This window comes from Pelodiscus sinensis, chromosome 1 (assembly GCF_049634645.1).
Source record: "Pelodiscus sinensis isolate JC-2024 chromosome 1, ASM4963464v1, whole genome shotgun sequence".
NCBI classification, from domain to species: Eukaryota; Metazoa; Chordata; order Testudines; family Trionychidae; genus Pelodiscus; species Pelodiscus sinensis.
The window spans coordinates 85,369,802-85,397,446 of NC_134711.1; the positions used below are offsets into that span (position 1 = coordinate 85,369,802).

Here is a 27,645-nt window from a genome sequence, read left to right on the forward strand (position 1 = left end):
TTTTTCCAGCATACACAGGATGATGCTATATGGGACTGTGTCGAAAGCCTTGCTAAAATGTATTTGCATTATGCTCACCACATTCCCTCTAACCACCAAACCAGTTACCTTGTCAGAAAAAGAAATCAAGTAGGTTTGGCATGACTTATTCTTAGCAAATCCATGCTAGCTGCTAGTGGTAACCCCTTCATCTTACAGGTATTTGCAACTCAATGTTTTTTTATATATTACTCGAGTAGCTTCCCAGATAGTGAGGTCAGGCTGATCTATAGTTCCCTGGCATAGTCTTCTCCCCTTTTAAAGATGGGCACTACATTAGCCCTTTTCCAGTCTTCTGGGTCTTCTTTCAGTACCAGGCAAACTAGTTGAAACTTTAAAAGACCAGAATTATCAGATAAATGTATGTTGGAGAAAAGCAACATGGATTTTGTGTACCAGAATGAAGCATCCGTCTGGTACAAGTCTTGAAAGGTGCCAGCAAGCACGGATACAAGGGTGAATCAGTGGATATAGTGGTCTTGGGCTTGCAAAAACCCTTTGAGATCTCTCTCCAGTGGATCTTCAGCAAGTATGCCATCATAGGATAAGAGGGAAGATCCTTTCATGGTTCAATAACTGGTTAAAGATAGGAAACAAAGGGTGGGAAAGAGGTATATTGTGTGTTCTCCCAAGCACTTATACTGGAACCTATGCCGTTTACCATTTTCATAAATGATCTGGAAGAGTGTGTGAACAGTGATGTAGCAGAACTTGCAGGCAGTGCAAAATGTCACAGGATAGCTGATGGAGGAGTTGAAAAGGAATTTCACAATTTTATTAATGGTCAGCATCTCCATAGATGAGTGTGTCCTAAGTTGCATTTTAAAATTAGGACTCGCATGACTATTTCCTTATTTGTTTTGTAATTTCTGGGGTATCTTTAAAACAAAGTAAAATACTAGATCAGCTTGATCACCAATGAACTATCTTTTTTTTGAGCTCCAGTTAAGTTCTGGTGTAGCTCTTAGATAACTGTGTGGTGTGCACACTTGGGGTAATTCTCTGTGGTAGCTGTTATGGATGTGACAATGTACATGGTTAAATGGTTAACGATGAGCCTGAGATCATTGGCTAACCTGCACGGTTACACGGTGAGCCCTGACTCATGGGGAGCTGCACCCCTCCCTCCACCCTGTGCATGTATAAATGTGTAACCACTAAAATTTTCAGTAGTTACCTCCCCCTTCCCTCCCCATGTCTTTTTTTAAAATCTTTAGTAGCTGTTGTCTGTTAACTTACTGTTAACTTACTCGTTCTTCGTGCAGGTTTTGAAACGGCCAGAATATTTTGGGAAGTTTGGTAAAATACATAAAGTTGTAATCAACAACAGTACATCATATGCAGGCTCACAGGTAAGCCATGGTGTAGAGACTCTTTGGTTTCTGTCACTTTGTGTTAGTATTGTTCCTGACAGGAGTTGTGAATTCAAGAAAAATCTAAGCCCTGTTTTCCCTCATGTAGTGGAGAGTAATTATCATGGCACCTTATGGGGATGGGGATTGGAGAACTAATACTACAGCAACTAGGTACGTAGAGTGCTATCCTTAAATGACTTTGCACACACAGGAACATGTCATTTAAGGAGGTAGGATAGGAAAGCAAGAGACGAAATTGGGAGATGGAGAATCTTCAGAGAAGTTCTCTGGAATAAGTGTGGAACCCTTACATTTTCAGCTACCAAGTACTTTAATAAACCATATTTTAATAAGCTTAAACATCTTAAACTTCTGAGAACCTTTGTGCTTTTTTTCCTAGGCCTTAACACTTACTACGTTTCAAGTAAATGAATTGTTTGGTTTTTAATTGATGTAATTTTAAACCTCATTAAATGGGTAATCTTGAATTCAGACTAAAAGTACAGAATTAACTTTGTTCAATTCATCCTGATTATTTTTTTAATGTGGAATTCTTTCTCTAGGGTCCAAGTGCGAGTGCATATGTAACCTACATCAGATCAGAAGATGCTCTCAGAGCCATACAGTGTGTCAATAATGTGGTGGTAGATGGCAGAACACTTAAGGTAGTATTGTTTTGCATTCTGTGATTTGCACATGCCAGGACATTAGCATCTAGTGCAGATTCTAAAAATCTGTTGCATATGTTACTATATTACTCAATTAAAAACATCTCATATGGTATTTATATAAACAAGCAAAGCTAGTCAAGAGTCCAAGTGTTCTGAGTTTGAGCTCTTGTGCCTAGAGTTTCATAGGAAACCCCAGAAAATAATAGGGGATTAACTCAGACAATACCATCGAGTAAGTTACAGGTATGAACATAAATCTCTACCCCAGTTTGGTCTTGCTTGCTTTTATTTTGGTATGTGATTGATTTTGAAACACGTTCTCATTATCCAGACCCTGGATGTGAATCAATCTTAATACTGAGATACTATTTAAACTTTATCAAAAGCTTGTTGTGACAAGCTCCAATTTTTATGAAGGAATATTGTCTGCTGAGACCTCTGTTAAGTTGAGAGGGAATCTTTTTGTACTTATGTAGCTTCTTTCTGTGCTTAGCTCAGCTACTCAGCCTCTTTTTTTTTTCCCCCTTTCTCCTTCAGGCATCTTTAGGTACAACAAAATACTGCAGTTATTTCCTAAAGAACATGCAGTGTCCAAAACCTGACTGTATGTATCTACATGAACTGGGGGATGAAGCAGCCAGTTTCACAAAAGAGGAGATGCAGGTAGATGCAAAGAAAAGAACTCTAAACTGTAGTATAAATGTTTGTTTTCTTCCTTTGTTTTCTATGTCTTTTTTTATATTGTAGTGTAGCCAGCCTTTGAATATTTTTTTCATGGCAAAACTATCTTTTTACCCAAAAAGATACTTAGCCAAGTGAGCTGTGGTGGTAGGAAGTAAGTTAAATTTTCCAATAAGTGTGACCCTTTTACAGGCTCGAAAGGAGTCAGTCCTTCAAGTATTGGAAAGTTAAAGGTTTGTAAGACAATTGTGGTATAGTTTGTTTTTTGAAATATTAAACAGATAAATAGGAAATATATTCAAATATATCTCATGAAATGTGTCTTAATTTGGAAGAGCATTAAGATGTTAGAGGGTAACTACTTAGCGCATAATAGAGCTGTAGGTTAAGATGCATTAACCACATGTTAGGTTCATGATTGTTGTGGGCTTCTCAGAGGAGTATTTTTTGTTCAGGGATTAGAAGGAAGCCTTTCAAGTTTCTGTTCCTCCCATAATCCAGTATCTTGGTTTGCATGGCTGAGGGAATGGGCTTTGAAAGATGGCCTTTTGAGTATGGATCAGAATGTGTCATAAATTGAGTGTTTTTAATTTTGTGTGGTTTGGAGACTTCTCTAACCTCTTGTGCAACTGAAGAGGTGTATAAAATCTGACTGATTGGATTACCTCTGTTACTGAGTGGGATGTATAATCAGTACTGTTTGAGTGAGCCTTAGGTAAGTAAAGTAAGGACTGCTTTTTCTCCAGTACTTTTTAGTTTTGTATGAAACAGTTTAAAATGAGAAACAATACTTCTCCTGCTTTAAAATTGTAAGGCTAAAGATTACTCTTTGAGTTGTACTATGTTACAGTATTTATGGACTAACTTGACGCTGCCATGAATAGTTGAATTGTATTTATCTGACCACTTTTTAAAAATTCCTGGAGGGTATGGCTGAGAGCAGTGTATATGAGATGGCATTGTGCACCATGGGGGTGTGACTTCTAATATGCACAGATGCTATGCACATTGATACATGTTGTACCTGCTGGTGCATGCTGAGTTTCCTAGTGCACATCAGCATAGTACTGTTTGAAACACTATTTTATGTTCAAATAGTGTTTATGGGGAACATTTTTGGCACACCAGCAGGGTCTACATGGACCTAATTAGTGCACAACATGTTTGAGTAATTTAGAAATCACACTCCATAGTACTCATTACTGGACTGTGTAGACATGCTATTAGACAGCATTTCATAATGCTATTTACAAAAATCAGTGATAAATGTGTAATAAAGACTTGATACCTGTCGGGATATGGTTCCAGTTTTATGGGATGTCTTACTGCACCTTTCTAAAGTGCCTATCATAGCATTGAGGGACACTGGGCACAGATCACTGAAAGTTCTAACATTTTGCAACTTTAGATTTAATTTACAATTGTTTTATAAATATTAAAATACAATGTAATATTACATGCAAGTTATTTTAATACCAAAAAGTCCTTCATATTTGGACAGCTTTTGTTCTTGGAAGAGAGCGGGAAAAATGTTTTAATATTTAGTCTAATCCTATTTCAGCTGTCCTGCTTAAGTGCCTTCTCTCTCAAATAACTATTTTGCATTTGAGTGAGTGAAGTTTAAGTAAAACATCCTCATGTTCTAGGAATGCCAAAAGGAAAGCCTTGAATTACAAGAATCTCATTCCTTTCCCCACCCGAAAGTAATCTGTGCAGTATGGCTCATTGAGGCATAGAAATCTCCTTCATTTCTGAAAGAAGCATGCCTGTCTCCCTGCAGTTCTTTGCTGTACAGAAATCCACTTTTGTACTGAACAGGTTCTAGTCACACTAACCAAAGTGCTTTTGCTTACTCAGTTGATATGTGATGCTTTTGAAATAACCCTTGAAATGCAGAACTGTTTTCAAAGACTTTCTTTGCCGTTGTAATGAAGAGACTCTCTCCCCTCTGGACAGTGTAATATACATTAGAGAGATGCAAAATGTAGAATGCACACTTCTCTTGGAAATTTACTCTATTTGGACAGTACTACAGCAAACATTTCAGTTTGAACTGGAGAGTAAGTCCTGGGAAGCTTGCAGAAAAATTGATTTTTTTTTCTGGTTTAAAAGGTACCAAAAAATGCATTTCATATTTTTAAAAAACAAGCAGTTTGGCACATTCAGCTGGTTGAGTGCATCTGTAAGTGAGAGTCTCAGATTCCTTGCAATAACCTTTGACTGCAAAATTGGGATCTGAAACTTCATAGTTACCACTTTGCACACCAAGATCTTTCAGATTTGGGGATACGGAACGATGAACATCAACTCGGTTTGCATTGAAAATTTCAACTCTTTCCCTAGGCTGGTAAACACCAGGAATATGAACAGAAGTTACTGCAGGAATTGTACAAACTAAACCCCAACTTCCTTCAGCTGTCCGTGGGTACAGTTGACAAGAACAAGAACAAAGTAACAGCATTGCAGAGGTATGATGTGTGAATACTGATGGCAGACTGGCTGACTTGGCTTTTCTTTTAAAATGGCTTGTCCTTTTCCACCTCACCTAAAGCTGTTTAAGATGCAAAGTGTGGAAAGTTCTCAAATTTTTGCTCACATGTGTGGGTCTTTATGTGGTACTTTGTTCTAGTTGCAACAGCATAGTGCTGAATCTTTAATAAAAGGATTCCTCTTCTTGTACCACGTGGATTTATGCACATTAACTCCAAACCAGGCTGTCATTGTTTTGAAGAAGATATCTGAAAGGTGTTTAACAGTTGCATAATTTTTGCAAGAACAATAATGCAATTCAGTGAATATTGTTGCGCAGCAAATGCTTGGTAATTATAGCCAACTTGCAGTTTTTGCTTTGGTAGAATATTTAATTTTTTTAGTATTAATGTACTTCCTTGTTAATGTTTGAACACAGATTAAGCCTGTCCTATGTTAGATTGGTATAATAGGTATTTCAGGGGTGTGAAAAATCCATTATCTGAGCTACTCAATGAAACAGATTTAGCTTCTGATGTAGACAGTGGTAGGTGGAGAGATTTTTTTTCTGTTGATCTAGTTATCCCTTGGGGAGGTGGAGAACCTATGCTTAAGTGAGAACCCCTCCTGTCAGCATAAATAGTGTCTTCACTGAAGTGTTCTAGCAGCACAGCTCAAGTAGTGCAGCTGTGCTACAGCTGTGTTTTAAGTGTACTCAGGCCCCCAGAATCTGGGAAGTTAAAGCGAAACAGTTTAACTGTTAGCTTTTATCTTTGCGTGAGAAATGGGCATATGCTCTTTGCTACATCCTAGCTGACTTACGTGGTAGTTTTGATTTAAATATTTGAAATGTAACTGTCTTTTTTCATCTGTTTTCCCTTTACTGCTTGTTACTAGGCATTTTGTTTCAGTTGTGCTCTCCTTTCCAACAGTTTACATCCATACAGAGAAATCAAAAGTTAAGACATTTAGCCTGTGCATATGCTAAACATTTTAAATTTAAGATGAACAAATAGAAGCTATTAATTTTCCATACAAGAAGGGACTTTCATACTGGAGGTAAACTTTTAAAATGTGCCTTACATTTTGTATAGCACTTTTGATTCAGGGTAAGAGTTTTGTGGGCCTGTTGACTACTGAAACTAATTCTACTACTGAAACCTGTTCCTACTACTGAAACTAATTCTAGCAGCAACACTGCAACAATTTATGTAAAGAAAATGAAGAAAACCTGTATCAAAAGGAAACAGACTACAACTCCCCTGGCTATCTACCAGAATTGTCCTCTGACTAGGAGACGAGGATTCTTTCCCTACTATTACAGGAAGTGTCATAATCTTTAAAGATTGCAAGCAATTGGAATCTCCAGTTTTTTCATCTGAAGCCCTGACACCTCTTGTCATGCTTTTTGCCTTTTGGTTCAGTACTCACTTTGCAGGGAAATGTGCAACTCTAACTTTTGCAGTAACTAACTTTAAGCCAACTCTAACTTTTGCAGTATTCAGGTGTTGATGGTTTATGGCCTGATACAATTCTGTTTAACTTCAAACCTGGTGGGATCGCAACACAAGACGTTATAGAACAGGAAGTGAAGAATTGCTCCATCTAAAACTGCTGCAGGAACTCAGGTCATTGGAAAGCATTTATGAGCATTGGAATCTGGCCAGTCCTCAGCACTAACTTCCTAGCACTTGTGAAAAATTCCATGAGGTACTTTGACTTGACAAACTGGAGCTCAGTTTACTTGCATTTCATCTGAACGGCATAACCACAATGCAGAAACTAGTTTCAGTACAGATGTGGACTGGTGAATAGCATTGTCTGAATTGCCAGTGTCCTTTCCGACTTCCTCACTGTTGAAGTCTCCATTCAGATGTTAATCAGACATGAGCACATCTAGTTTGAGCTAATTAAATTGTAGACTAATTATATTTATATTTAAATTGCTAACCCCTTCACAACTTTCTACTTACAATCAGCTTCTCACTTGTCTGATTCCTTTATGCTACTGTCTTCTGTTAGATTCTACATCTGAATCAACAATTTCCTGATTATTATCATGACTGTGCGGTATTAGGATTTCACAGAGTGATCAAGCAGAAGTTGAGCTGTATACAAAATATAGTTCAAATATAAGCCTGCAGTAATAATAGAGAAAATAGAATTACTGGGCAAAAACTTTTTTCCAAGTTTGTTCCAGTGTGAAAGTCCCTTTTCACATGTTTTTCCTCACTTGTGTAAAAGACACATGCTGTGATTTCTGCCTGTGTGGGTGTGTACATAAGGTACCTAGTGGCACAGCATTCCATAGTTATACAGTAGAAAGAATGACAGTTGTATTCACTTAAATAGTGCTAGTATCAGTGGGTTGTTTTGAATATTTCTGGCCCTCTTTTTCTCCTGGCTCTTTCCTCAAACTTGCTTTTAATGGGCCAGAATGATTAATGCTTTCCGTAACACTAAAAATGTTTGCCACTAGCACGTGAGGTGAGGGATTATTGCCAGAGAAAAGCTCTTAGGAAGCCTTTAGCTTTCACAAGCATTTTAAAACCTTTTTGCTTTGGAAAAGTCTGTGGTTGGGATACTTTAGGATCCGTTAACCCATTAGACGGGGCAGAGAGGGGCAGCGGGGAGGGAAGGGAGCAGGAAATGGCCATTGCAGTCTGAAATTGCATCTAGTTTAGAATTTTAATTTGAAGTTTTCAGCTGGAAATTAGTCTCTTATCAGGATAGAATGGTGCAAAGGGCAAGAGAAAAAAATCATGACATAAGATTTAATATAAACAAATGTTTCTTTCAAAGGTATAGAGATCTAAGATGAGTTAGGTCAAATTGTTCATTTATGTATAACTTAGGTATGTGTAGGAGTTGATTCACAAAGGACAGAAGGTACAGACAAAATAGTAAACCTTAAAATATCTGAAGCATAGGGGAAAGCCAGGCTGATGAAATATTGAGGCTGAATAGAAATGTGGGGAAAAAATACTATGACTCTTTTAGCTATAAATCTTTCTGGTCCCAATTAAGAACTGGTTTAAATACACTTGAAGATGTGGAATGAATGCTTGGACAAGCAATAAGTCTGTTATACTTACAAGGAGAAAGGAGACATGTAGGAAGATTCAGTTACTTTTATCGTCTGTACTGTGTACACTATCACCGTAAACGAGATGCTGTTTTTAATGAATATTCAAGAAACATTGGGGAAAATGAAGGGGACTAGACATTAATAGGTTTTTGTCTTGCGTTTTTAGCTGATTACATACTCATAGAAATATACTTATAGTTATAGATACATGGAAACTGGCTGAATTGTTGTCTTAAGATGTAATTTCTCACAGCTGTAAATAACCTCCACTTTGATTACCTTTTCTAAAGCTATTCTTCCAGATCAGATACGTTCCATGGAGGGAACTCTGCTTTTGTTTTATAGAGGAAATTGACAGTTTTAGATTTAAAAACTGAACTAGGACAGACTGTTTAAAAGTAAGCTGGAGTGGTTGGCCTCATGGTCTAGTGATGGCGCTATGAACTATCCAGTAGCCAACCAAATTCAGTTGCAGTTCTCTCAGGCCAGCCTGGGGAAAATCCTCAGGAATATGAAAGATATTCAAGAAAATAAAAGGTGATCACTGTTTATAAAACTACTAAATACTTCTGGGATACAGTGAAGAAGCTTTAACTGAGAGCAAGCCCCCACAGGTTTTGGTACTTGAAGCTAAATGGATATTTTACAGTTGGACAATTTGGACTCCATTGTAGGCAATCTAATTATCTAATCAGTGGGCAGAACTCTGTTTCCTCCTATCTTTTTCTCTTGAGGAGCCTTTTTTTACCCATCAGCATTAAAATCTGTTTGAAAGATATGTCCGGATGATTCCATTCCTATGGACTGTCTGGCATGAGGATTCATTTCCTTAGTGTTTACATTTTTAAAACACTTTCTTCATAACTTGAACTCTTTTTTTTACTCTTGCCTTTTTCCAGACCCAACAGTAATAACAAAGATGCCTGGCCATCATTACAGAGTTCAAGTAAATCAGCCAACGGTTTAACAATGGAACACAGGAAAACGCCTCCTATATTAGAAAATGGCACAGACTCAGAACACATGACTCCAGATGGTCCAGACTCAGATTTCGGGTAATTGTGCTGCCTTTTATACTCTAGCTAGCTTGCTTTCTCTCTCACTTAATGGTGTGGAGGGATGGTTCTCCGGCTTCTCTGGTTGGAGAGCTGGATTCAAAACTTGATCAGGTCACAAATTAGTTTGGGCTCAGCCTAGCCTCAACACCCATGTCAAAAAACAAAAAAATAACTGCATGTGTGGTAGTTTGGGAAAATCCTAAAGCTAAGATAATAGGTGATGGGGCAGGTAAGGATTGAAATGCATTGGCAGCACTACGGTTATGGGCAGCTGCTACATTAGCTTCTTACACTAAGCATGTCCTAACCAAAGATAAGTCCCCAACATCTGTGAAGAACTTGAAAAGTTCTTCAAGAAAGGTATAATTTTTAGTGCATTTGGAGGCTTTTATTTGACTCTTTTTAAAAAAGAGTTGGCTTATGATGGCCAAGAAGTTAATGTTGAACATTCACTTCTATCTCTTCACCTTGATGTGTTCTAGGCAATTAGCCATAGTATTCAAAGTTTCCTACTTTTGCACACGAGCAGGAATGGTAGGGCATCAGTTTGCTGAATTCCTTTACTGAGGATTCTCAATCCATGTGTTTGACGGTTTCACTAGATACTGTTACATGGGATCTCTGAATTTCTTCATAGTACTGTTGGTATCCGCTTCCATCATAAACATTGTTTGGCAGATTTTGCTTCATCTTGCCATCATCTCACCACAGGCTGATTCCACTAGATCTCTTGGGCTAAACTGGGTTGGGCCAATCCAAATCTTAGATGGGAGAAGACAAAAACAAACATAGAATATCACAGTGGTGATGGTGCTGATTCAGCAGCTGTTCTTGCTTTTGGGTCAATATTGAACCACACTTGAGCATGGTGATAAAAGGAATTTCACTATTGAAAGTCACACCTTTTGAGATCTAAGAGGAGTCATCCTCACTTGTGATCAGAAATCATATGGCACTTCACTCAAGGGTAGGAGTGTTAACAGAGCTGTCAGAGGCAAATTCCAATTAGGTAGCTGAGGTTCTATAATTTCCCTTCCAGGTTAACTTAACTCTGATATTCTTCACTTCCAGTCATTTATTGCTGTGTGCTGCTAAACAATTGCTAAGTTTCAGTGCAGCTGTGGCTGAATTTCAGTGGTGGGCAAGAATATTATAAAGTGTCCTGGGATTTTTCCAGATGGAATGCACTAAATAAGTGGAATTTTTAAAATACAGGGATCCATTTTATTGATGGATTGTAACAATAGCTTGTAAAACCTGTTCAGCACTTCAAGAACCTTTATATAGCTCTCAAGTATGATGTTTTGCTTCTCATCAATTAGATTGTCATAAATGATGATCATATATTTCCTTCAGGATGTAGCAATACTATTATTGTCAATGTCTTTGTAGGGTTGAAGTGTCACTAACATTTTTTTTCTGCCAAGTGCTGAATACTTTCCTACTCAAGGACATGAAGGAATGTTAATGTGAATTTACTAAAGCTGTAAAATTTGCATTAAAACCACATTAAATCCCTGTGTGGATAATGTTCATGTTTAGTGGCCTTAATTTGGTTAGTTTAATTCACCTCCAACTGAATTGAGAGTGAAATAAGGCCACTTTAATTCTGAATGAAGGTGTTCACATGGGTTTAATGCAATGTAACTAAACCACTTCAAATTCACACCTTCAGTTAATTTGGAAGAATTCTCTGCATGTCTCTGTGTGTATACAAGCTATGAAAAGTTTGCCACAGAATTTTTGTGCTATAGAAGTGTATTAACCCTTGTCATAAATCTGTTGAATCTAACTAGGAAAAGTTATTTGTACAGAACTTGATTTTGCTTACGTGATCAAGAAATAAAGTGGACTGCCTTGGAATAATGTATACATCTGTTCCTATGTAATTTTTGTCCTTCTAAAGTATTTAAAGTATTTGAGGCCCAATTCTAATCTGATACATTTAACCAATGTGTTTATGTACAGAAATTGCTTTTACCCCAGTCCTGTGCTCTCTGATTAAATTTTAAATTAATTCTAATCACTTAGATTTCTACCTAGCCAAATGGCCTTGTACAATAATAGGTACACAGACTTTGCAGTAACAGGACATTGAGAGCTGGCTAGGGTCTAGAGGGCTGCACTCACATAAAATAACTCAGCATTAATAATTACTTTTGAACCAAATATATTTATAATTTGATCTGTTTTGAACTGGCTTTCTAATAAAAATGTAATCTAAAGTTCTTCATATTACTTTGATATTCGTTATCTCTGTAGAGGCAAACATTCGTGTTTGTATAGGCCTCTTCTGTGCTTGGGGTAAATAAGCTGAATTTACGGTACTTTTGCATTAGGGCCACAAGCCTTATTGGCATGGAATTCAGAGCACTTATGGACTGCTTCTAAATGCCTTTCAGAATTAAAATGGCTGCCATGATGTTTTAAAAGGATTTGTGTGGTTCTAGTGATCAGGATTCTGCGGTGGCATTTTTGTCCTTTTCTATCTTTGTTTTTCATTTTTTCTTTGCATTTCTCATCTGTGTTTAGACTTTGCCTCTTAAATTTTCTGAGTCTGGAGACTGAACTCCTTCTCCACTTTAGTAGTTGTCTGGGTCAAAGTAGAAACACCAGTGACAAGTCATTCTCAGACACTTGAATTGCCAGTATCTTGTTTATTTCTCTCTAAAGGAAGGATATCAGCCTTTAAGGCAGTCATTCACATACCTCTTGTAAACACTAAGTTCTTTGTGCATCTCAGTAGCAAACCCATGATACTAAATTCTTTTGTACTGACAGGAGCAGGCAGACTTGTTGTATAACAAATTTGGGATTGCAGATGGATTTTTAAAGTGTCCTAGTGGGCAGGGTTCTTGTATGCTTTAAACTTTTTCCCTATGGCTACTCAATAGACCAATGCACAAGCAGAATAGAGTGTACGAAATACACCTCTATGGCCATAAACTAAAAGTTGGTAAATGGTAAAATTGGAACACTTCTGATTTATGAAGCCCTTGATTCAGCAGGGGGCTGACAGCCATTGCAGGCCTTGGGGCATCTGTGGTGGGGGCAGGGCCGAGGCCAATCAGCTCTTAGCGCCACCGAGACTGTGCGCCTCCCTTTCTCCTTCAGCAGTGGTGGCGGCTGGAGCCCCATGTTGTTCTGAATCTCCAGGTCCCTGGGGGCAATTACCCCCTTCTTTTTTACCCAGGCTATGTCTACAAAACAGGGATCTATCGGAAAAAGGTATGCAAATTGTGCTCTGCAATTTGCTTACCGTTTTCTGATACTTTTTTTGGAAGGTGCTTTTCCGAAATTTGGCCCATCTACACTGGGCCAAATTTTGGAGAAGCCGCCTCTTTTGGAAGAGCCCTTCCTTGTGGGAGGAAGAAGACCGGGCTTCCGAAAGAGTGCATCTGTTCTTCCGCCAAAAAAAAAAGCAGTAGAGCAGACGTGTTCTCTGGATGTGGCCGAATTTAACCCTGTAGTGTAGACATATTCCCTGTCATTGGGCCTGCTTTAAACAATAGGTGGACTTCCCTGTATAAGCTTTTGAAATTAGTTTTGGGTAGCTTCTGTTCTAGGCATTTGTACTACAAAATAAACTAACTTGTGATGTTCACTCCAGTTACTCTGATAGTTGCATGTATCTTACTTGATATTTTTTTCTTTTCCTCCTTCTTCCTCCCCCCCCCCCCCCTTCTTTAGCCCGATCGACAAACCTTCAGATGCTCTCAGTATAGGAAATGGTGACAGCTCACAACAGGTATGGCCTGAAAGCCAACATTATGTAAATGTCAATTGTATTTGTTTGAAGCTCAGCTGCAACTGCAACCTTCATTTTGAGAAACAAGTGTTATAAAATATCTAGTTTCTTTTGATAACTGTCAACTATTTTTTAACTGTTACTCCAAAAAAGGACTGCTTTTGGCTGGTTTTGTTTAGTCCTATAAGCACACAGTTTAAAGGTCAATCTTAATTTAACCTGAACTTTGGTAGTCTTTAAACTGAGTTTTAAAATGCTCTCTATTACTAGTCATTTGTTTAAAGTCTAAAAATACATATCTTAATTTATTCTGTTCTCTTTCTTTACTGCCAGCAGATATCAAACAGTGACACACCTTCACCACCACCTGGTTTATCAAAACCCAATCCAGTCCTACCCATCAGTTCATCCAATCACAGTGCACGGTCTCCTTTTGAAGGAGCAGTAACAGAGTCACAGTCGCTCTTCTCGGACAACTTCCGACATCCAAACCCCATCCCAAGCGGGCTCCCCCCATTCCCCAGCTCTCCACAGACTTCCAATGACTGGCCCACGGCACCAGAACCACAGAGCCTCTTCACATCAGGTATTAAGACCTAGTTAAGGTGTCAGTTGCTTACTGTTGTAGTTTATGCCTAAAATAGTGTGGAATTTGCAGACCATGGAACTTTATTTTTTACTCAGTTATTTTAATTACATTTGAGTCAAGATTATGTAATTCTTGCCCAGAAGTCAGTCTTCCCAACATCCCAGTTGCTTGTTGAGATCATCAAAGCATCTAGTGCAGTAGCATTCATGTAGGTTTAAAACCACAGTTTAATACAGATCTTAATGTGGAATGAATGTTCACTTTTTTGCTTAATAGCAAAACGTAGACCTTAGTAATATGAGTATATACCAAAGTATATATTTATATTATCTGAAAATGCAGCATGTAGGGGTTTGTAATCTTTAGTGAAGGGGCTTGACAGTTTTTGGCTGATGCAAGCTAACTTGGTATGTCTGGGCTTCAATTGCATCCATAGAGATTTAAGTAGGATATTAGGAAAAACTTGTTAATTGTCAGGGTGGCTAAGCACTGGAATAAATTTCTATGGAGGGTGTGGAATCTCCATTAGTGGAGATATTTAAGAGCGGGCTAGATATACATTTGTTAGAGATGATCTAGATGGTGCTTGGTCCTTGCATGAGGGCAAAGGATTGGACTTGATGACCTCTCGAGGTCCCTTCTAGTTTTAGTATTGTGATTCTATTTTTGGCGAGCGATTGACACTTTCTAAAGTGAGTGATTGTATAGTCAAAGATACTAGGACCAACTGCAGCCACTGAAAGATAATGGCATTGCAGAGATGGTTTTTTAGAATATCCATTCATAGGAATGTTGTGCTGTATCATGTATGTCAAATGAAATTAAATATACCCCGTCGTGGTATCAAATGTCTAGTGGCTCATGGCATGTACATGTTTAATAGGAAACTACAGAATATTTTAGACTTCTGAGTCATAGATGTATCTTTCATTTACCAGGCAGTGTATTACCAAATAAATTTTTGGGTAGATTGCATGTTTTGATGCTTATGTCCCTCTTGACTTGGAGATAGACTTCATGTAAGGAATAAGCAACAGTGAAAGGTGAATTCCCAGTAACACGACTAGTTTCTTCTGCTGTCAGTGGTGCTTTATGGATTGTGTTGCCACTTAGGTTTTAGGTTGTTTATACCACAGATCCTAATATGACACAGCTGTACCACTATAGCTGTGCTGCTGTAAGGTCTCCTGTGTAGCTGCTCTTTGCTGGAAGGAAGCAACTACTGCTGGCATAATTAAACAGCCCTCAGTGAATGGCACTAGCTATGTTGGCCTGTACAAACCAGCACTTTTGCTGGTGAAACTTGTCAGTCAGGGATGGGAGACGATGACACAAGTTTTACTGACAAATGGTGTAGACAAAGCCGGAATGTAGAAGATCTACCTTCCTCATGTCTAGTGTCTTTTTATTCCATAATTCTTATACTCGGACAGAAGTGAAAGTTGAGATTCTAGTCTTTTGAAAATGATGCACAGAACAGTTTGAATAATTTCTCTATTCACCACACTGTGATGTGTAGTCCTCTAAGCAGTTGATTCAGCTTCTCCCTCCCAACAGAAGACAATGCAAATTCTCATTTGTGGTATTGCCTTATACAAGAGGACTGGTTGGTTCAATCTCTCCAGCATGTTGTCTGCTGTACTTTTTCTCCAAAATCTGATTGTCCACTTCTGATGTTCAGAGACTATGAACTTAGTATTTTTAAAACCTACATAAACAGTAGGATGAACCGTGTATACACAAAGGGAAATTAAAATGCAAGGAAAAGGTTTTGGTTACTTGTGTCCACAACAGTGCTTCCGAGTACTTATTAAAATTTACAGTACAGCTATTTTTCTTCAACTTCCTTAGTCTATCAAAGTGCATATTTTATTCATTTACATAATTTGGTTTTGTTTATGCACTACAAAATAACTTCTGAGCAACCCTGGGAAATATCTGTACTTGTTTTCAGAAATACAAGAGGCCAAGCCTTTTCTCCTACAAAATTGTTACATAGCAGCCATGAAATACATCATTAGAATTTAAAGTAGAATATTGAATTTAACACTTATTTAAGGGATTATTTTCTTTATCACTCCTTCACTGAGTCTTGCATTAGTCAAACTAGTATAAACCCAATATTTTGTGCACCTTAGTCATCCTATATTTCTGTTTTGTTTATACTGATATTTAATTGGTAAGGGCTTTCTTTATTGCATGTTAGACCTGTTTGTGCTGCATCCTACAGTGAAATCAGTCTTGTCTGGATGTTGACATTTAATAGTAGCAGATCTGAAAACTATGCAGCAATAAGACTTTCTTTTGAGAGACTAAGGAGGTGAGAACAGTTCAAATGTTAAATGTTATCTCTCTTACCCTTCTACAGAAACCATCCCAGTATCCTCCTCTACAGACTGGCAAGCGGCATTTGGGTTTGGCTCCTCCAAACAGCAAGAGGATGATTTAGGGTTTGACCCTTTTGATATCACTCGCAAAGCCTTAGCAGACCTGATTGAGAAGGAACTATCAGTCCAAGACCAGCCTTCCCTCTCGCCCACATCTTTTCAGAACCCTTCCCCGCACACTACAACCGCCAAAGGGTCAGGGTCTGGATTCCTGCATCCTGCTGCGCCCTCAAATGCCAACTCTCTCAGTAGCACCTTTCCAGTCTTGCCACAGAGGTTTCCGCAGTTTCCACAGCACCGAGCAGTTTACAACTCCTTCAGTTTTCCGGGCCAAGCAGCTCGCTATCCCTGGATGGCCTTCCCTCGCAATAGCATCATGCACTTGAACCACACAGCAAATCCCACCTCAAATAGTAATTTCTTGGACTTGACTCTCCCTCCACAACACAGCACAGGTCTGGGAGGGATCCCTATATCAGGTAGGTGAATCAAGGCAGCCATGAACCTATCACCAGTTTCATGCCTTCAGCTTCTCTAAGCCAGGGTGGGAAGAGAGGTGGGAAGAGGGGCTAGTTGGATACCAGTGCTAGAATGCTACTATAATTGTCATCCTGGTATTCTTTTGGGAGAACATTGTTTTAAATGGATCCACTTTCATTTTTTCAGAAGGTTTAATTGGCGGTTTAGCCTTGTAACATTGAGCTTTATAAGGAAGGTGGAGTATCTTGTACCCAATTTATTTCAAAAGAGATTGGTATTTCAGTTCTTCAGTCTTGCCAGACTCCGGCTTTCGATGAAAATTTAAAAGGAAGAGTAGGCCTTGAATTCTAGAAGATGCCTGTATCACCATGCAAGCGCTAACCCAAATTTAAAAAAAATGCAAATATTCTCTGCAAGTACAACAAATAAATCTATTGGCCAGCTGTCTTGGCTAGATTGTTCCCTTCCATATGCAACCCAAATAAACTGTATATTTAACACACTATTGATTTCTGTACTCCAAATAGTTGTAATGTTTTACATGCAATCCTTGATGTCCTAAGAAAAAACAGGCCGGCACTGGACAATGACTCTATTGGTGGGACATGGCAACAAACATTGTAAATGAAAGGCGAAATAAGCAGAACGCTAGTCTAGTTCTCTTCCGGGATTTGAAGTTCATCTTGTACTTCATGCCTTCTTTTATAGTTTGGCTTCAACGGGAGTTCCAGGAAAAAATATTCTTATGGAACTATGTAGTCAAGATGACCAACAATTTTAAGGAAGAGACTCTTATGTTGTTTGTAGTCGTGGGTTGAGGAAAAATGTTCCTTGAGACATCGCCATTATTATTTCCTTTACGCATTTTGAAGAAATAAGTTGCAATTTCCTCACTGAGGAACATTAGGACAATGGAATAGATGGTCTAGAGAGGTTGTGGAAGCTCCTTCGCTGGAGGCTTATAAAAGGAGGCTGGATAACTGTCTTGATTTATTTAGATATAACACACCCTGCATCTTGGCAGAGAGATTATACTTGATGACCCTTGTGATCCTTTCTAAACCCAGATCCTGTTGTTCTACTGATCTAGGAAAATCCAAAGACAAGTGACGTAGAAAGTTTTTTTTTTTTTACTACATATTTTGCTGCTCAAGTGGAGAAGTTTTGGAAGTTTCTTCTTTCCTTCTGCTTTGTCCTATGAATCCTCACTAGAGCCCAGTAATTTCCCATGCTTTTGCCCAGGCTTCCTGACAGTAAAACACATATTTATAGCATGGAACAAATGTTCTGGACTATCCTGGATAGTCTTATAATGAAGTTGGCTCCCTAAGTTAAATGATTTAACTATGGATATAAAAAAACCCCAAAGGTAAACAAAGCCCCTAGTTTTTTGTTACCTCATTAAGATGTTTACATTTACAACCTAACAATACAAATAGATATTTTCGCTAAATTAGATCAAATTTATTTGCACTTTCACACTGAAAATTATTCCGGGCTCTGTGACCAGATCTATATTATCCTGGGTCAGTGGCAACAGCTGCTCCTCCAAGGGGCTAGTGGCAGGGCTGAGGGAGTTGTTATTGGTGTTGCATAAGTAATGTTCTTCATTCTGGCAATATGGGTGTATATGGTTGGTTTTAAAATGGCATCATTTAATTACCTTTTGGTGTGCTGTTTTCCCTTTTTGTGCTGCACAAAATTTGGATATTCTTGGTATAACTTTGCAGGAAGCGCTTCATGGATCTGAGTCCATGTCTCGTATATAGCTTGTCACTTATGCTTTTTTCACTGCCTGTTTGTAATAGAATAATATTGTTAAAACACCAGTGTTTTCTCTTGGTGTATAATAGAACAAATTCATTTTCCAAAAAATATTTCTAAGTACTGAAAACACAAAATAAACATCTGTTACTCTCTTGGCAACTTTGTCCTTCATGCCAACTTTGAACTCTTGATAAGAGAGCATTGCTGGTTGCCTTGTTCAGTCTGGCAAGTCTGTTAGCTCTCCACATCCATAGTGGTGTTGATAAACTCCTTCAGAGGGGGTTGTTGCCTGTATGGATATTCTTTTATTCGCTGATCCAAAATTTAACTGAAGTACAAGGAGGTTTTGTTGATTATGGATTTTTATTGTATGGATTTGTTCTGTTTGCATGGTACCTCACAGTGCTGTCCTGGTCAATGACTGGTGGCTCTTGAGTTACTGAAATATAAAACAATAATTCTTGAAAGATAGAAGGAAGTGTCATTGTACTTCCTAGGTTTTCCCATGGCTTGTTGACCTATTAGAACATATCTCTTATTTCCCACCACTCACTTGAAGAATGATCATATCAGATAGGTCTTTCTATAAGCTTTCTACAAAATGGTTCTTACATTATCATGTGATAATTTCCCTTCTTTAAACTTATCTATGGACATGCTACTGATAGTTAAAATGGTACAACCCCTTAGTGTTGTTTGTTACATTCCATGTGGGGAAAAATAAATGATCCATATAAGGCACCATTATATCAATATTTGCATCAATAGTAGGGGATTGTACTATTATCTATAAAATTGCAGCCCTAACAGATAGTTATACCAATTCTAAAAACTATGTAGACTAGATCTTTAAGGCTGTGTTTACACTAACGGGCTCTAATCGTCTAACAGTACCCTGCCTGATATGGTGGTGTAAGTTTATTTAGCAGTTCATAAATAGTGAACTGAGAAGTATACCAAGGTGAGTTTTTTTTGTTTGGCAAAAAGGTAACATTGAAACTGTTACCATGCTAGAGAAGTTTTCACCTGTCATCAGACGTAGTACTCAATATGGTGCTCCTGCACTATCCAGGATTTTTATTCGTGATTAAAAATATTAGAAACTGCCGGTATTTTGTCTACACTAGGACTACTAGTAGACTGAACGCTTTCATAGATCAGGGATCCAAAATGCTTTTGGGATGAGTAAAACTTAGACAATCCTGGATTAGTGTTTAAAAGGAGGATATGAGCCTTCCAAGCATCATTCAGTTAACATTCCACTTGCACTAACATTCCATTTTCAATGGTTTTTATTTGTATATTAAACAACCCTGATTAGAAGAGCCTCCCAAACTTCTGCTTGAAATCAGCATACAGTTTGCTAGATTCTTCAGTCCCATGATTCGCTAGTTTTACTACAAAATGTTGTGGATGTTTAGCCAATTAATTTTCTGAAAAGTTAGTGCTATAATTTTGCATAAAGAGATTTCTTGGTGCCATAGTGTGGCTCATTCAAATGTTCTGTTTGTAACCTTAAAAGGAACCATTAAGGTTAAAGGGAGAGGAAACCTTAAAATTAATAACATTTTACACTGGTATTCATTATAGTTTTATTTTTCAGTGTTAACTTTAGAACATGATGTAAATGTTACCTCCCATTTAGTCCTGAACAGAATTGCTTGTTATAATTTGCAATCTTTTAATCCAGGGTTGGGAAACCTAAGGCCTGGGGGCTGGATGTGGCCCCCAAGCTTGCCTGGATCTGGTTCCTGAGGCTCAGGGCTCCCCCCAACACTGGGGGAGGGGGGCATGCTTGTGCTCAGGCACCCCGCCATTCTCCAAAACTGCTGTTTGTGATGCCCACTAATATAAATGAAGGGATACTCAGGGCAGGTATAATGGTATATAGGACCCATATTAAGAAGATAAAATAAATGTGTTGATCATATGCTTGTACTGATGTGATTCATGAAGGAAATGCATGGTAGTTGTAAGGCTACTGTACTTTTAATTACAAACATTTGATACTTTGCCAGGCAGCTAGCGCCATAATCTTCCTTGGTATGCACAGAAATCTGTAACTGGAATGTTCACAGGGCGCAAATCTACCATAAAACACCACTTTACCTTTTCTCTCAGGCCCTTTACAATGATTCAAACATAAATATACATACTTTTAGCGTAGCTAAACTAACTATTCTATATATTTCTTCTGATTGCAAGGGTTTTTGTGGTCACACTTTGGTAGGATTATTAACATTTCTATTCTGGGGTTGGTAGCATTTGGAAGATGAGTATTCTACTGTACATATTTTAATTTTGTTAATATATAGCATGACAGTATGATTATGTATACAGGAAACTTATGGATGTACCTGTTCGTCTCAGTACCATTGTGACCGTTAAATCACTTCAGTTTTGCTAAACTTCTAGATTTGGGGGGTGGGGGGGGGGGGGGTGGGTGTGTGGGGGGGGGGTGTGTGTGTGTGTGTGGGTGTGGGTATGTGTTTTCTTGAGCCTTTGTCTCCGGAGTGTTGATCATAATCAGTCACCTTCAGAGCCTCAGGCCAGAATCATCTCAGGCTTTTTCTTCAATATAGGTGTAATTGAGAGATTGTTTCAGTTGAATCTGAGCTTGCATAGCTTGATAGCAAATCTTTTACATACATACAACCTGGTAGATGGGAGCACTCTGTAAATGGTTAACTCGGGCTTCTATTTTCCTAAGAGGCAGGGGATTCTTTCTTGAACAGGTTTAAGTTTTTAAGAATGTTAAGCACCACACAGGTCTATCTTCATTGCTGTTTCTACATCCAAACACACTGACTGCTATTTTAAAAACCAAGATGACTTACAAAAGTCATCCTTGCCTTTATGCTTTAGGTCTCTAAAGCAGAATTACTTAGAGGGGGCAAAGCAAACAATTGCACCTATCTTATTCTCTTGTACTGAATAACATTTAAAAAGGTGCCTTCTCTCACCATTTGAGTCATGACATTTGATACTTTGCCAGGTATCCATTTTGCTGAATATCAAATCTTCGTACCTGCTACCATACTTCAGGGAGTGTGCTGTTAACATCACTGCTTTGACCTCTGTCTAACCTCCTTACTTGAATTCCCATAGAGGGTGGTGTATCAATTATAGTCAATGCTGAGTCTTTCTTATGCGTTGACATCAAGGGAGCAATTTTGCAAACTTTGGCTTAATGCCTTCAAACCCAAGCCTTAACCTTCCTTTCAGTTAGTAATCCCTCTATCTCATTGGTCTTTACCTCTCTGGCCCAGTCATTTGTGTCTCATGATTTATTCTTTCTAGATTCTATACAGGGTAAGGTGTGGTTGATAGTTTTAGCTGAATCTTGAGACTCAGAACTCTTGAGCTTCTGATATGCTCTGTGGCCTTGGCCAAATTTCATGAGGATTCTGTTTCTTTTCTGTAAGTTGGGGACACTTGCCTACCTTTCAGGGATGGGGATACTTGCCTACCTTTCAGGGATGTATTAAGTGTGTTGTAAAGTGCATTGATGGTGGAAAAACTATGTATGAAGTATTATCCAATGTCCCTGCATGCCCATATGACTTGACTTAGCAGTTTCTCACTCCCACAGACCGCTCTGGAAGTCTTCTCTAATGCCTCACTCTAATGCCTCAATATTTCCACTTTTTCATCCTTTTTCTTGACCATGGGCAAAGGATTTCTATCCCCTTTCTTAATGTATCTGGCCTAACTTTAAATACTGTCACAGATGCTTTATTTACCTTCTGTCACCCTTTTAACATAGTTTTCCTTAAACTCCTATCTGTTTGGCACACTTATTTACCATTTGTCTTGTCTCAGCAGCATTTCTTGCAACACTTCTACCATTATCAACAATTCCATTTTTTTCTGCTACTTTCCTAACTCGCTAAAATTTGCTATTGCCCACCTTTTGTAAGCCTTTGTCTCACAATGACACGTACTAATCATATTGGCCAAAACCGGTTCTCCACACATGCTGGTTTCATGGCGCCATCTATGTTCCCCTTGCTGCCTCACAGCTTAAGTCGGCTTTCCATGAGCACTGGCTTCGTGGGGTCACCTCCCTCCCCCATGCTGATGCTTTGTACTAGAGGTAGCAGTGCAGGGGCAAGTAGGCAGGATGCCTGCACAACCACTGTCCACGGGGAACTTGGACCCCCTGTGGACAGAGGTTGCTGCTGTCCTGGACTGTTGGTTCAGCACATTACATAGTAAATAGTAAGTAAATCCTCTTAGCCAGTTTTCTGGGCTTTCCTTTTCTTAAACCATAGTGTTAGCTGTATGAACACCATTGAATCAATGCTAGTTCATAGCTCTTTCACTTACATTCTCTTACACTGCTTGTCAACTCGCTACTTACCTCAGCCATGTACACTTATAGATTAGACGCTATATATCATTAGACAAACCAGAGAAATAGTTTGCGGTAAATAGGACAAATGCAAAGTACTTCATTTCAGGGACCAGACAGACATTTTTTAAAAAACAAGCAAGGTAGACATCTTTAATTCTGCCTCTTGAACCTTGTATCTCTGCTTTTCATCTGCTCCCTCTACTCATTTACGAAGTAAAAAGCTGTTGAAAGTCATGTGTATGTTCAAGATTTTTCTACACAGCTTCTCCAATCTGGAACAGTTTCATTGTTTCTCTACCTCTTAAAAAATCTCATTTTAAAATTCCCTTTGTTAATTTTGTAATGGTATTTAACCCTGAGGTCTTTAGATACAGTTGTTTGAAAGATACTATTCCTAATAAAACCCACTGTATAAAAATCAGTGCACTAGTCCATAGCAGTGGTTCTCAATCTTTGAATTTGTGGACCTCTTTGGAAATCTATTGTCTGTACATATAGTTGAATTCTGTTGTCACATCTCAATCCATCTCTTGTGGACCCCAGAGAGCTAGTTCAGACTAGGACGTAATAGTATAGTCAGTTAACCAATTAACCTATAAGCTTTTGCTTATTGGTTAATGCTATAGACTACATGGATTTCCCCACTTCCCCTGCCAGTTAATTTTTTAGCAAGGTGGCCAACAGCCTGGCTCAGTCTTGGCTCATGCCAGGTTCAGGACCTACCCTCGCTGCTGCTCTGCCTTTAAAGTGTATTGGGAGCCAGATGGGCAGGCAGCCCAGCTCAGTTCCGGCTTGTGCTGGGTCTGGAATAAGGATGTTAAATTGTGGTTCATTTATTAGTTGAGTAGTCAATGGAATTTCCATCAGCTACATGACTAGTTGATAGGCACGTCCACATTCCTCCTTTGAAATGTACTAGAGCCCCCGCTGGAGGAATGCAGAACAGCACATGCAGCCTGGGGCCAGCAGGAAGTCCAGCTGACTCTGGGTTGCACATGGGTATCAGCTTTAAAATGTACAAAAGTCCCCAGTGGGGTCTCTTGTGAATTTCAAAGCAGAAACACCCTCGTGGAGCCCAGGGTCAGTGGGGGGGACTCAGTCCCCCACTGACCCCAGGCTCCATGAGGGCGCTTCTACTTTGAAATGCCACATGGAGCCTGGGGTCACTTAGTCAGAGGCAATTTCCTGTGTTCTTTTCTCCTATTTTCCGCTCAGAACTGCAATATAATGTGTATGGTGTGGGGTGTAGCTATATTATACACTGTTGTAAAGACGTGAGCCCTCACCACGCTTCAGTTGCTGCTATTACTATCACAGCAGGAACTGTACCAATGGTAAATTTGAACACCTGACTTTTGCCAATACATCTGTATGCAAAGAGTGAAAATCACTGAGATGACACTAACTCTTTGTTTTTCTTAGACACGTTGGCTATGAGTTGGGACCTACCAAATTCATAATTCATTTTGGTTAATTTCATGGTCATAGGATTTGTAAAATTTTAAGTGTTGTGATTTCAGCTATTTAAATCTATGTAATTGTAGGGTCCTGACCCAAAAAGGAAGTGCGTGTGGTACTGCTACCCTTACTTCTATGCTGCTGCTGGCAGAAAACTGCCTTCAGAGTTCAGTGGCTGGAGAGTGGAGGCTGCTGGCTGGGAGCTCAGCTCTGAAAGCAGCACCACCAGCAGTAGCAGTACCGAAGTAAGGAGGATGACATATTTTCATTGCTGCTGGTGGGGTGCTGCTTTCAGAGCTGGGCACTCAGCCAGTAGTTGCTGCTATTCTGCTGCCCAGCTCTAAGGAAAGCACAGAAGTAAGGCAGGAAATACCATGACCTCCCCACAACTCAGTTTTTGAAACACTGGTGTGCTCATGAAAACTGTATAGTATAGGATGGGTCGGCAACCCTGGCCAAGTGGCGCACAAGCTGATTTCCTGTGGCATGTGGGGTGGGAGCTCAGCCCTGCCCTGCCTCCTCCCTTCCCGCTCAGCAAGGCGCTCATGCTGTGGCTCCAGCTTCAGCCATGCAGCTGCTCGCTGTAGTACCAGCTCAGCCTTCCCCCTGGGACAGGCAGCAGGAGAGGCACATGTGCATGTCCCTGGGGTTCCCCCTGCCCAGTCGGGGCATGCAGCTCCCATGAGCTAAGGGGTTAACCCCCACTCCTGACTACAGACTTCCTGCTTGGCAGGGGGCAGGGCTGGGGCACAGGGCAGTTCTGTGAGCTGTGTTCAGGGTTGTGGAGTCATCCCTGGGCTCTGTCTGCCCTAGTCCTGGAGCCACAGCCCAGGTAAAGGACTGGGCAAGGAAGAGACTCTGCCCCCCGGCCCTACCTCACCCCACCCCAGCACTGCTGTCCTTCTGGTGAGTGCAGTGGGGGACAGGCATGTGGGGGTATGAGGGGTTGAAGGAGTATGTGGGGGCAGGATGGGAGGGCGCAGGGATTGCACTGAAGGGACATGGGTTGCACTGAGGGGCATGGGGTGATGCAGGGGGTCAGGCTGGGGGGATCATGAGGCTATGGGGAGCACGGGGGAGGGGGATACAATTTTACTTCACCTCCCTTCCCAGTTAACTATTTGGCTGCATTCTCTCACTCATAGAATCATAGAGCTGGAAGAGACCTCAGAAGGTCATCAAGTCCAGCCCCCTGCTCTAGGCAGGACCAATTCCAACTAAATCAACCCGACCAGGGCTTTGTCAAGCCGAGACTTAAACACCTCTAGGGATGGAGACTCCACTACTTCCCTAGGTAACCCATTCCAGTGCTTCACCACCCTCCTAGTGAAAGTTTTTCCTATTATTCAACCTGGACCTCTCGCACCACAGCTTGAGACCATTGCTCCTTGTTCTGCCATCTGTCACTGAGAACAGCCTCTCTCCATCCTCTTTGGAACCTCCCTTCAGGAAGTTGAAGGCTGCTATCAAATCCCCCCCCCTCACTCTTCGCTTCTGCAAACTAAACAGACCCAACTCCCTCAGCCTCTCCTCATAAGTCATATGCTCCAGCCCCCTATCATTTTGGTTGCCCTCCGCTGGACCCTCTCCAATGCGTCCACATCCTGGCTGTAGTGGAGGGCCCAGAACTGGACACAATACTCCAGATGCGGCCTCACCAAAGCCAAATAAAGGGGAATGATGACATCTCTGGATCTGCTGGCAATGCTCCTTTTAATGCAACCTAATATGCCATTAGCCTTCTTGGCTACAAGGGCACACTGTTGACTCATATCCAGCTTCTCATCCACTGTAACCCCCAGGTCCTTTTCTGCAGAACTACTACTTAACCGGTTGGTCCCCAGCTTGTAACTATGCTTGGGATTCTTCCGTCCCAAGTGCAGGACTCTACACTTGTCCTTGTTGAACCTCATCAGATTTCTTGTGGCCCAATCCTCCAATCCTCTCCTGGCCCCTGAACTCCCTCTCATACCCACACCCTCTCCGGCTGCCAAACTTGCTTCCAGATCCTACCATCCTCACCCCATCCTGCATCCCTATCTCACTTGTTGGCAGCCCTGTCTTGCACATTGAACCCCTCATTTTTGTTCCCACCCCAGACCTAAGGAGTCCACAAAATCCACTAACTTTAGAACCCCAGAAAAGCACATCTGACCTATGGGAAGCTCTGAACCTCAGTCTTCCTGCCCCTTCTCCCACCCCATGGGGGCTGGAGTACCAGAAGAGTGAGGCATCTCAGATGGGGGGGGGGGGGTTTGGAAGAGGTTTTTTTACTTGTGGTCCCCAACTGATTTTTTTGTGGGTCAGTGACCCCGACTCAAGAAAGGTTCCCAACCCCTGCCATAAAGAAAGAAAACATTGAAACCTTTTGTTGGACATATTTTACTTTATTTAAAATGAAGTTTGATAAATGCACATGAGAGAGTTAGAGGTGCAGCTGTGTTAGTCTGTAATGGGAAAAACTTAAAGAATAATAAATAGTCTTATAGCATGTTAGAGAGTAACAAAGTGTAGAAAACACTTGATCTGTTCAATGATTTAAATTAAACCTTCTCCCCAGCTGCAGCACTGGCAAAATGTCTTGAGCGTGATTATGTAATTAACAGTAAGTTTCCATTAGCAACTGAGTCTGCACTGACCCAGGTGGTCCACAAGGTGCAGGATGGAGAGAGTTCCCCCCCCCTCCCCTGGAGTGGCACAGCCCAGGGCAGGAGGGTTAAATCTTGGCATGCCACTTCAGAAAGGTGGTTGACCTGGCATAGGATAAAAACATGAAAAATACCGGATTTCATGTGGGGGGATGGGGAAGAAACCAGATTTCACTGTTGTGAATTTGGCAGGGCCCTAGCTATGAGTGCTGGTCATTAGGATTTTTCGATTAGTAAAGTTTTACTTCCTGAGGTCCAAGTAGTAGTCAAACTGGAAAAAGGTAATGGTATTGAGTCAGACTTCACCCGCTTGGCTCTAAGTGAGAACTTTCATGGTGGATTGTAGATTTTTTTTTAAAAATAGAATCATGCAAGTCTGCTTCACTCTCCTTTGCTGAGACTTGGATGCCATCCCAGGCTTTTACAGCTTAGCTTTCAAGAATCAGGCTGGAAAAAATAAACAGTAAAAGGAGTGTACCACCATCTCAAAAATGCAAAGGTGGAGCTTTGGAACGTACCACCATTTATTTTTTTCATGTTTGCTTCACTCCCCCTTGGTGGGATTTGGATGCCATCCCAGGCTTTCTCTTTTCATGCATACTGTGGTAAATAGTAACATCATGTTGACTATAATTTTAAAATTGTAACACTTCATTTAGATAATCAGGTACGTTGTTTTTTCAGGACATTGTTTCAGGCTGCCTAGAGACTTACGCAGACATTACTGTATCTGTTTAGATTTTGTTCATATTTTGAAGGTTATCTTTGCAACTTTATTGATTAGACTTTTAAAATAAGTTTAAATTCTTAAGGACAACATGGTAGCCACAAGGGAAAAATACTGGCTTGC

General features: G+C 40.0%; 1 protein-coding gene across 6 annotated transcripts in view; it reads left to right on the forward strand.

The window, feature by feature from the left end:
• CNOT4 (CCR4-NOT transcription complex subunit 4) overlaps positions 1 to 27,645 on the forward strand; it is a 159,024-nt gene that overhangs the window by 50,522 nt on the left and 80,857 nt on the right. For 4 of the 6 annotated variants that reach the window (XM_075934379.1, XM_075934385.1, XM_075934354.1 and 1 more), the window contains exons 4-11: positions 1,305 to 1,391; positions 1,958 to 2,059; positions 2,603 to 2,728; positions 5,090 to 5,214; positions 9,203 to 9,358; positions 13,052 to 13,109; positions 13,446 to 13,695; positions 16,067 to 16,564. In XM_075934379.1, the coding sequence (XP_075790494.1) occupies positions 1,305 to 1,391; positions 1,958 to 2,059; positions 2,603 to 2,728; positions 5,090 to 5,214; positions 9,203 to 9,358; positions 13,052 to 13,109; positions 13,446 to 13,695; positions 16,067 to 16,564 (1,402 nt within the window). The remainder of the gene's footprint in view (positions 1 to 1,304; positions 1,392 to 1,957; positions 2,060 to 2,602; positions 2,729 to 5,089; positions 5,215 to 9,202; positions 9,359 to 13,051; positions 13,110 to 13,445; positions 13,696 to 16,066; positions 16,565 to 27,645) is intronic. The other 2 variants (XM_075934359.1, XM_075934371.1) reach the window with 1 other exon arrangement.